We start from the raw sequence: 11,061 nt of genomic DNA on the forward strand, positions 1-11,061 counted from the left end.
GGAAAATGATCAACACCCTAGACAAACGCTACACAGTGCCGTCCCGCAACTATTTTTCTGTTGTTGCACTACCTGCTCTATACATGCAGTGTCGAGCAACGGTGGAGACGGAATTTCAAGCAGTACAACATTTTGCAGCAACCACAAAATGTGAGACATTTGTTGTTTTTATGTTTATTTATTGTTTTTATGTTCAGTCTCAACTGTTACGAAGTTGATGTGCAATTAATAAGCGCAATAAATATTTATACTGGAAAAGAAAATCGTGAGAGAATCGTGATCTCAATTCTAAGCAAAAAAATCGTGATTCTCATTTTATGCAAAATCGTGCAGCCCTACCACTTATCCCTCTTGACTGGATGGATCCGTTCCACCAAGACACTTTCGGTCATTCATTAGTTTCAGTTTAACAGCTTTTGGAGTTTAGAAGGACTAAAATAAACCAGCAAATCTAAAAAATAAGAAAAACCATATTAACATATTGATAAATATTGATGATATCGATATATATAAATTTCCTGTAAATTCATGTCGTGAAACTTCATATTTGTATTGTGATCAAATCCAGGTTGGGAACATAGACTGTATAGGGAAGATGGTGTGGGCCACTGTGACATCAGAAGAGCATTTTGAATGCTTCAGCTTGGTTTTTTTTTACGGTTTTCATCCTTTATTGTCTGAATTACTCTAAAATTAACAATAATTACATAATGAAAATCATAAGAAATCAAACTGTGATTGAAACCAGTGAGAAGTAGAAGAACGAGTAGCTCTCTGCTGGCCATTGGGTGGAAAAAATGTCAGTTTAAGATCATTCTCACTGGTTTCCCTTTTCAAACCATGAGGCTACGTTTATCTTTCATATTCAGTCTGTGGCTGGGAATCACCTCTGTTCGCCTTTTCTGACTCTTAATACCTTGATCTTTAATTTAGGCCCAAGCAGCCATTGTTATTTACTACATGTTATGTTTTGGGAGATTAATTTTAGGCTTACTTATTTGTAACTGATGAATGTATCTGTTTTAACTGTTACCAAAGGATTTGTTCACACTTGAATAACAGCAGGATTGATTTTTGTATTTCCTTAGTTCGCAGCTCATATTGCAGTTTTAACCCAGACTTGCAGCTTTGGTTGCATTTTTGTGTGTTAAAACAAATGAATATAGATTTTTTTGTAATACCTCTAAAGTCTTGTCTGTTCTCTGTGTTTTCAAAGCGTGTCTTTTTTGCTTTGTTTTTACCAAAGGATGACTAACGCCTTTGATATGAAAGGATTGGTTGGTTGACATTTTTTCTCCACTGGATTTAAGTTAGGCTGAAACAGGGAAACGCTAGAGCATCAGCACCTCAAAGCTCAGTTAAATGTACATGGAAGCACTGACACGCTGCCGGCTGTGGTTAAAGCTGCAGTGGCTAAAATATCAAAGTATCTGCTTTGCCTCCTTTATTGGCACACTACAGTTTTATTTAAGCACAGACATGAATGTTATTTAATTAGTGCCCACTGGTGTTTGCCTGCCCTGTAACTACATAATGGTAAGCTCTGGTTACAGCAAGCCACCATTACCTCTCCCCATTCATTGTGTTTATACTCATTATGGCTTACTCATTGCTGACCAGTGAAGCGTGCTCGTTCTACACCGACTGCCCTACAGTTTCATGATATTTGCATCTGAGATCAAGAGTTTGTTGTTGGATTAGAACAAAAACATTTAATTAGTTAAAGAAATTATACTCAAGGGAGACATTTTTAGTCTTGACCTCTGCGAGAGTAGCTTTGCATGATTAACAGTTCACAATAATCCATGTTTATGTTACAGTAGGCTTTGGTGTAGCACATCAGTTCATCCATTATTTCTTTTAAGCAAATATTTGTTTGATTGGCAGCCTCTTGCAATCAAAAGACTTGAACAGGTGGTGGGAGCTGTAGCTGCTGTGACCATATTAGGGTTATCCCCCCTTATTTACATCAAACGGAGCCAATTTTAGGAACGATTTGTTGTAATATGAGTGCTTGGAGCATTCTGAAGTCTGAGCTTTTGACTCACATAGATTACCTCAACATATCCTCACCTCTTTACTTGAATGTTTGGCCAAAAATCAGCATCCACCACTGTAACAGTGTACATCCACTTTGATATCACTTGCAATCACACTCAAACACACTGCCAGAGGGCCATTTCCACCAACTGCCAGACCCACTTCATGGATAACCTCAGGTATACTAATTTCTTAGATGATGCTTTCACCACATGTCTGAGATCGGTCTGAGATCTCTTGCACTCAAACATTACAGTTCATGATAAGAGAAGCATAACTGACTTACATCGACACCTGTACAGTACAGCCATGCTTCTAGGCTCACCTAAAAAAAAAAAAAAAAAAAAAAGCTTCAGCATGTGTTGTGTGCATTTGGTCACATATCCAAAGCATGTATTATTCAAAGGAGCGTATGCATGTGTGCGTGTTTTTGTGCATTCATGTGCAGTGACGCATGTCTGTGTGACTCAGACTAATCCTATTAGGGCTCTCTCCCTCTCTCTCTATATTTACCTCAACCCTCTCCCTGAGATTAACCCGGGTACTTTCTGCAAGTGCCTCTGCAGCTCGCTAAGCACTTTCCTACAGCACAGCTTGGAGTTCACCGGAACCAGGCTCAAAACTATTCAGTCTCTCAGTTAATTCTGCACCCTGCCTGTTAAATCAGCCTTAAAAACAGGATACAAAAGAATCAGTATTATGCTTTGATGGCTTAATGGGTGATATCAGACTCGAGCCAGCAAATTAAGCTGCGAAGGGAAGATTGAAACAAGCCCATCCTACCTTTGCAATCCAATTTGTCTTCTTTTTCCATCCCTCCTTTACTCGCTCCTTTCTTGTCTTTAAGTAATAAGATTTCTAGTGTTTAGCTGGTGTTTTAGGGCACACTCACATACACACACATCCTCTGCCCCTCAATTACAGCACTGCCACACCTCCAGCTATCTGTAATCTCCCTTAGAGGACCACAGAGTGCAGGGTGAACAAATTACAGAGAAAGGGGTGAAGACACAGTGAAAGGTGCCACTAAAATAACAAGCTTCACAGGATTTAAAGGAAGAGGGGGGAAAAGGCATATGAAATAATATAATGTCTTGAAAGACAGGAGAAAATCTGGATTCCCTCTATGTTGTTTTTTTTTTGTGAGAGCCGAGGAGTTTCAAGGTGAGGTAAATTACTTGTGTATATTTAGCTGCCACTGCACGTACAAAGATTGATGGCCTATTAAATTAGCTTCTAACAAGACACGGCAGTCTTGCTAGTGTATATCAGGAGCTATTGATCAGCTTCGAAAAGTGAAGCAGATTATTGTGAAATAACTTTTCCAAATGTAAGATTTAAGTTTTGACCTTTCTAAGCCTTACAGTAAATCCTCTTTTTTTTCCAGGTAAGGTCCAGTGCTGCTCAATTTCAGATGTATTTCTCCTACATTAGCCTCGGACGTTTCAGTGCAGAATGGTAGTCTCAAATAGATCTGGCACAGCTCAAAGCCACAGAGCCAAATCTAATTTGTGAGGTTATCGCTGTCAATTCACAGCCAGCAGCGACTTCTGCAACAGAAATACAGGCTGGGCAAGACAGATAAAGCATATTTCTTAGCTTTTTGGCCTGAACTGTATTTCTATATCTGAAATTTATCTCTTTTTGTTTGTTCTGAATCATAAGTTGGCTCTTGGAAAACACCATTTCATAAAAGCTTTATTCATACTGACTAACTCGTTCTAGCTGGGCTGTTGTATTGTCAGTTTGTCAAATTACCGCGTTTCAATGGGACAACAGGAAGTTTCCTTTTTCAAAATTTTTTTATAAATCTTAAAATTTGCTCCTTTAAAAGGAACCAGCATTTATCAAACAATTACTCCCAATTTAGGGACCTGGCCTGCTGGTTCGTAATGGTGGTATCCTAATAACTGGCCAAACTGAAATAATTTTTGACAAAATAATTGGAACTGCTTCTTTCCTTCTGCTAAATCGTCATGATTAAGAACAAAATGTGGTATCGGTCCCTCAGTGTGGGGTAATCATTCATTATTTTCATGTAAATTACCATTTGCTATTCGGTCACAGTAGGATGCAATAGTGACTCAGCTCATGCTTTGTTTGAAATTCCCCCCGTCGAAAAAAAAAAAAATCAAAAAACTTTTTGTGTAAACAAAAGTAATTTGTTCAGGATAGATGTAACCACTGTCTACAGATTGTACCTCTAAAACACCAAAGCAGTGACATTTTGAAAAATGGTTCTAGCATTTTTTAAGCTTTAAAGGCCCTGAAGCAGATGTTCCTAATTATTCTTTGATGCTGATGGAATCCAACATGAGCACAAATAATCTGTCAAACTTGTTTTGACTGTTTTTTGTTTTGCGTGGGCAGTAGCAATGCTCCGGATTCACCTGTAAGTGCACCCAAAATGTCACAGACACTCCAAACTTGATTCTTGCTTATTTTGTCGTGCATATTTGTTGAAATTCACAAGACACTAAAATATTTCAGATTTAACATCCTGAGACCTCAGCTCTTGTTTTGGATGGATTTTCAATTTCTCGTAGCTATTTGGGATCAGTTGGACCTGACAGGTCTAAAAACAAAACACTACCTATGAAAAGTGTGTCCTCAAGTGTGGACAATGGGTTCATTTTACTGCACAAAACAGTGACGTCTACAAAGTATAAAACACTTTATTGAGCAGAGTGAAGTACTGAAAACCTGAAATTCAATGCCCTGTGACTACACAGGGTCTCAGGGGTTTCACACAAATGTCAGCCTCAATCACAGTTTGCAAAATGAAACATTTATGGATGCAACAGATAGAAGAAAAAGTCATTATTTCAGGACTGTGCTGTACAAGCCACCACACATGCATATTGTTGAACATATGTACATAAAACTTCATCTAACTCTCCTTGTTTCCACAGAGGGCCTTTATCCTTTTACATTCCTGTCTTTCATCATGGTTGACCTTTTCCTAAACCGAGTTCTCATCGAGAACAACTGGGACCAAGACGAACTCAACACTGAGCGTGAGATCACGGGGATTCTCGAAAATCGCATCGTCATGCTGTTCTTTGCATCTGCTGAATGTGAAAAGTGCCTGGAGTTTGTGCCTGTTATGAACGACTTCTTTAAGAGACTGAAAGATCCAGCATACATCGAATACCCGAAACTGCTCGCACTCATCTACATCAGGTTCCCACATCTTTTTTTAATCTATATATCTGTCTTATACATATGCAGTTACATAAATATATCTATTTGATCAGTTTTGAGATTTCCAGATTTCTCTCTCTCTAGTTTGGACCAATCAGAGGAGAAACAGGAAAATTTCCTCAAAGAGCTGCACAAAAAGGTTCTGTTTCTGGCCTTTGAGGACCCGTACAGGAAGTGAGTGTTTAAATATATGTGCATATATTTAAGCTGTTTGTCAGTGCACCAAGTCTGGAGGACCACATCACTCTTTGTACAAAATTAGAGTATATTTTCATGCCAGTCTATTTCTGTTTTTCAGGGAACTGCAGACCATGTTTAAAGTGAAGGATGTACCAACAATAGTGGTCCTGCGTCCCGACGGCTCTGTCCTCTCTCCAAACGCTGTGCGGGACATCTGTCGTTTCGGCTGTGACTGTTTCCAAAACTGGCAGGAATCGGCCGAGCTTGTTGAAAGGAGCTTCATGCTCAACGAGGAGTTTGACAACCTTAACTTGCGCAGTGCCACTGACCCTGTGAGGAGGCTCAAGTACAAGACAGAGGACGACAAACGCAAAAAGAGATGGTGGAAGTTATGGGGGAAGGGAAAAGATGGAAATGAAGAGGAAGAGGAGAAAGATGGAGCATGGGATACCAAGAGAAATGAGGGAGATAACAATACCTGGAGGATAAGATGAGGAAAACATATATCATATAATATATTCTGTATGTTATCACTCAGACATTTAGGAGAAATGTTTTTGTTTTAGAAAGAAATTTTTATCTGCTGTTCCAGAAAATTGATCAGAAATGTTATCAAGATTAACTGCTTTAATTCATAATCAGGAATTTATGATTATGAATTTATGTAGAGCTTGCATGCTCTCTCTGTGTTTGGGTGGTCTGGCTTTCTCCCACACTCCAAAGACATGAGTGGGTTTAGGTTAATTTGTGAATCTAAATTCCCTGTGAGTGTGAATGGTTGCCTGTCTCTATGCGTTAGCTGTGCAATAAATTGCTGACCTGTCCAGGGTGTACCCTGTTATAGCTGGGACTGGCTACAGCCCCCTCATGACCCTGAATTTGGATACCAGTGAGAAGATGGATGGATGTATGAATAATAACCGGGAACTGTTTTTTCAACAACCATCAGTCTTTGTTTTTGAGTTTAAGTTTATTTTACCAGTTTTTCTTGGTGTGCCATATATAGATATATATAGATAGATAGATATATAGATAGATAGGTAGATAGATAGATTTTTTTCATACTGTGTGCACTAATCGTTTTACAAACCAGCACAATCTGGCTCTGTGAGGTGTTTTTTCTCAAGCCAAAGACTCTGATGCAGTTGTTGTCTTGCACAGTTTTGCACTCTGGCTTCCAGCTTCTCTTTCTAATCAAGTTAGAACCAGCTTGCGATCTTCTTTGTAGGGTTAGGTTGGTGCACGCCATTGTAGGGAACAATACAGTTTTGTTTTGTTTTTTTGTTAATTTCCTGAGTGGAATAGCCTTCATTTCCTAGAACAAGAATAATCTGTTGCGCTTCTTTTTATTAACCATTTTGAGACTCACTTTAATGTTGCATAAGATGAAAACAAATTTCCTTTTCTTAAAAAACCCAAAAACAAGCAGAGAGCAGATGTAGGCTATAAAGCAGACTGTTTGAAACTAACATCTACTATTACTGCTCATCTGTTGTTGTGGATACCTACTGTATATGTTGATGGTGTTTTTTTCTTTTCTTTATATTTTGTTGCTACTATTCAGTTGGTGATATTCACTACCACAAGAGATGCCACTGTTTTTATTCAGAAAACACAAACATGTACAAACCAATCCTGACTAAATATGTGAGTATCGATCCCCAGGATTCCAGTCTAAAGCTCTACAAATCAATACCTTCTTATTGACTTAGGATCAAATTACTGTGTATAGCAAGAGAGGGCTCACGTGTATACTGGCTACTCCAGCTGTGCAACTCTACAGACTTTCCTCCCTCTTCTTTACCCTTTCTACTGACAATATAATTCTTCTGGCAAAGTAATTCAAGACATATCAGCTCCATTTCCAGCAGCATCAGGCAGCTGTTTTCTGAGCTAATAATCAGTGGACTGTACGTGTGCTGCTCAGCATGATAAAGAAACAAGACGAGAAATTAGCTGGTGAAAAAAGTCCAGCTTTCTGCAGCTAACAGTCAAGATATAATATTTTCTCACTGGGGAGGGGAGACAAAAGTGAATGCTAAAAACAGGTAACAGGCTTAAATTAATCAGATACAGAGACTGATATCTGCTGGATATGTAAACAGGCAACTATTTTCAACCACACTGTTTTTTTTTTTAATAATATTTGGGCAAAAAACCCCTAAAAATATACATGTAATTGCATTTTTTGGCTACATTTAGGTGCTGGCGCCTGCTTGTTTTGTAACTGAAATTAATGTCTTGTCAGGGTGTTATTTACTTTCATAACACTGTTATTTGTCTTTACTATTCTTTATTAACTACGTCTCCTCAGAGTTTGCACTTTGTTATTGCATAGTTAAATGTGAATTGTATGCTCTCCAAAATCATTAAATTCTCTATTCTTTTAATATAAACAGTGCCTGTATCACTGCTGTGCTTTCATGGCCATATTGTAGTGTTCCCAGTAGAGCAAATCAAACTATCACTACGCACATATTCCCTGCGGCTCTGCTATTCCATTAATTACTGAATATTAAAGGTCTCACAGTGGCTCACTTCATTAAGGTTCTTTTTCTTCTTTTAAGCATGTCTCTCATTCTGTAATTTCTTCGTTCTTTATTCAGACAGACTTGATTGTTCAGTCACTGCTTTCACATACACACACCATCAGTGCGAGCACTTCATGTTCCTTGTCCCTCTGTCACCTTGTCTTTCAATCCCTCCCTCCCAGACATATGAGGGGAGGTGGAGAGCAGGGACACAAAAGAAGAGGTAGTGAGCAGCTACTGCCACCAAGGTGAAGGCGAATGAGTGAATGCGATACGAACTGGCAGACTGGGAAGTGATTCTAGTGTGATAAAGGAAGAGGTGAAAAGAAATATAAGGCTAGATTTTGAAGGCTATTTTCTTTTTGGATTTGCTGCCTCAAGGAGAGATAATATTTGTTAGAGGTAAGCAACTGTGAGGATTATCCGATTTAACAGCAAGCGAGATTATATATGATTACTGTAATCGATTTGGGAGAGTAGAAACATACAGTGAAACACAAGGCAAAGCCATTAAAATCGCCCAGATAAATATTTCCAAATGTCAAGACTTTTTACTGCTATTGTGAAGCCTTTAATATTCTAATGTGTGTTATGCTACATGGTTTGCGCTATCATGATTAGCGGTGATGTGCCTACTCTTTCTTGATTAATCCAAAGCATATTAATAGCTTTGCTTCTCCCTTTGTAGCACCCCTTCATCATGGTGGACTTATTCATTGACCGGGTCCTGTTAAAGAACAACAAGGACCAAGATGAGCTGGACACAGAGCGTGAGATCATCATGCGCCTGCAGAACCGAATCCTGATGCTCTTCTTTGCTTCTGCTACGTGTGAGACCTGCAGGCAGTTTGCGCCCACGCTCTCTGACTTCTACAAACAGTTGACAGATGAGTTCTACGTGGATCGTGCTGCTCAGCTGGTTCTCCTGTACATTAGGTAAAACACACAGAGGCACACATAGAGGTGTTTATTAGAACTGTAGCGTCTAACACTGGAATAGATTTTCTCCTCTGTTACTTTATTAAACTAACCTTGTCTCTAGCTCGAATGTAAAAATTAAACTGCATGCACGTATGTGCACTTGCGTAATGCATGTATGAATTTCCTTTAAGAAATAAGAACCGCAAGAAAAATGACATTGGGAGTAATTTTTACTGGAGTATATCCCTTTCACTCTCTAGTTTGGACCAGTCAGAGGAAGAGCAAGAAGGTTTCCTCAAAGAGCTCCCCAAAAGGTGCCTGTTCCTGGCCTATGAGGACCCCTACAGGAGGTGTGTGAGATTAGCCAGTTAGAAGTGTATATAACCTGCTAGTGGGTGATGGTAATGTAAATCCGTTAGCTCTATGCTAGTGTGTGTGTGTGTTTCCGCAGGGAGCTGGAGGCTATGTTTAACGTGGAGGAGGTGCCCACAGTGTTGGTGCTGCGTCCCGACTGCTCCATCCTCATCCCTAACGCCGTGGATGAGATACTCCGCCTTGGAACAGACTGCTACCACAACTGGCAGGAGGCAGCAGAGCTCATTGACAGGAACTTCATGAACAAAGAGGACTTTGAGGAGAAGTCCATGCGCAGCTTCAGCGACCCTGTGAGAAGACTGAAGTATAAGGTGGAAGATGAAAAGAAGAAAAAGAAGAAGAAAAAGCGAAAGGGGTGGGGTGGAGGTGGAGATGAAGGTGTGGAGGCGGATGGAGGAGCGGGCGACAAGGAAGGAGGGGGATCACCATGGTGATGGAGAGCAAGAACGGGAGAAAAACACTGCTGATTTGCCTAAAACTTGCTGCTGTCCTTCACAGCAAAAAATATCGCAGATATTTCAGTAGAAATGTGAAGCTGACCTTATTGTGACTGGCTTTGCTTCAGTGGTACAAAGATCGTGGTCCTACAACAGCTCCAGTGTACAGTATGTGGGCAGCAAACAACAAAAAGAAATATAACACTATCTGCAGGAACACTGACAGCTGCTTTGATTTGGCTGTATTTGATGTCTCTGAATGCTGCCAAGTATACAGTCGAGACAAGGTTTGGTCTGAGCCAAGTCTTGCCATTACGGCTTGTTTTATTACACACTGGAGATGATTATAACCATTTCTCCATTCTCAACAACACGGCTCTGTAATGCACTTTTTTTAAAATGATAATTTGTGCGTCCAATCAAAACACACCATGCATAATCTGAAATCAATGAATTATTCAGCGCCATTAAAATAATTTTGTTAGTGACTGTTTTGCTTTGAGTGTTTGTGAAGTCTAGCTGCACTTTACAGACTACACAAGCAGCAATCAGAGCTATTCAACAGGAGTCAAGTGAAATCATGGAGAAACTGGCTTTACTACACTATCATTGAGCTACTTTGACTGTAAATCATCTTCTCACATAATGAAGACCACATCCAGGCTTTGCACACTTCCTTGCGCACGCAGGCTAATCTGATGAAGCTTTCGAGTGATCAGGCAAGATCTTCCTTTGCAACAGTTCCTTCTCTTTGTGACATTTTCTTCCTTCCTCTATATCCTCTAAGTGACCCATGCCTTAACTACATGCTGCCAGTACTTCTAAAATACAAGTACAAAAAGCTAAGGCAGAATGACAGTAATCACAGTAATCACAGCAGCAGCACTGGGGTTGAAATGCATCTCAGAGACAGAGAAGGAAGCCAGAGTATCATCAGGTGTCATCAGGTTTGATTGCTATGGATTGATGTGCTTTAGAAAAGGCAGAGACATGATGATTTATAACAAAGCTCTAACATTACAGCCAGATTGACAAATAGGTCATATTTTCTAGCAGTGCTGCACAAATGTCTGTGCACTGTGCAGCACAGGGTAGCTAACAAACAGCTCATCTCCCCTTTCACCATGATGTGGTCACAGAACTGTAAATGCTAAACTTACATCGGAGCTGGTCGGACCTGTAAAAGGAGACAGATGCCTGAATAAACACAAGCCGCTGTGTGTTCCATATTCCGTTGCTTTTGCCTACACAGCAGCTTTGCTCACTCAGACAAACCTTGACAATATAGCCGAAGCCCCCCCAACCCCGCCACTCTCTCTGCACAAGTACACACGCGCACGCATAAACAAACGTGCACACACGCAGAAGCGCAG

The 11,061-nt window shown here is 39.9% G+C and overlaps 2 protein-coding genes across 3 annotated transcripts; both read left to right on the top strand.

The window, feature by feature from the left end:
• The first annotated feature begins 250 nt into the window (after positions 1-250).
• Positions 251-7,966, top strand: LOC120717084 (nucleoredoxin-like protein 1). Of its 2 annotated transcripts, XM_040004920.1 has the most exons (4): positions 251-3,204; positions 4,953-5,223; positions 5,329-5,418; positions 5,543-7,966. In XM_040004920.1, the coding sequence occupies exons 2-4, from the start codon at positions 4,988-4,990 to the stop codon at positions 5,916-5,918; spliced, it is 702 nt and encodes a 233-aa protein (XP_039860854.1). In that variant the 5' UTR covers positions 251-3,204; positions 4,953-4,987; the 3' UTR covers positions 5,919-7,966. The 2 variants fall into 2 exon arrangements, with proteins under 2 accessions (XP_039860854.1, XP_039860853.1); XM_040004919.1 differs by having other exon boundaries at positions 251-5,223.
• A 123-nt stretch (positions 7,967-8,089) lies between these two features.
• LOC120717086 (nucleoredoxin-like protein 1) lies at positions 8,090-10,910 on the top strand. Its single transcript, XM_040004921.1, has 4 exons — positions 8,090-8,357; positions 8,644-8,891; positions 9,137-9,226; positions 9,328-10,910. The coding sequence occupies exons 2-4, from the start codon at positions 8,656-8,658 to the stop codon at positions 9,683-9,685; spliced, it is 684 nt and encodes a 227-aa protein (XP_039860855.1). The 5' UTR covers positions 8,090-8,357; positions 8,644-8,655; the 3' UTR covers positions 9,686-10,910.
• Positions 10,911-11,061: the final 151 nt, after the last annotated feature.

The sequence above is a fragment of the Simochromis diagramma genome, unplaced genomic scaffold, assembly GCF_900408965.1.
Source record: "Simochromis diagramma unplaced genomic scaffold, fSimDia1.1 OVJJ01000487.1, whole genome shotgun sequence".
Lineage (NCBI taxonomy): Eukaryota > Metazoa > Chordata > Actinopteri > Cichliformes > Cichlidae > Simochromis > Simochromis diagramma.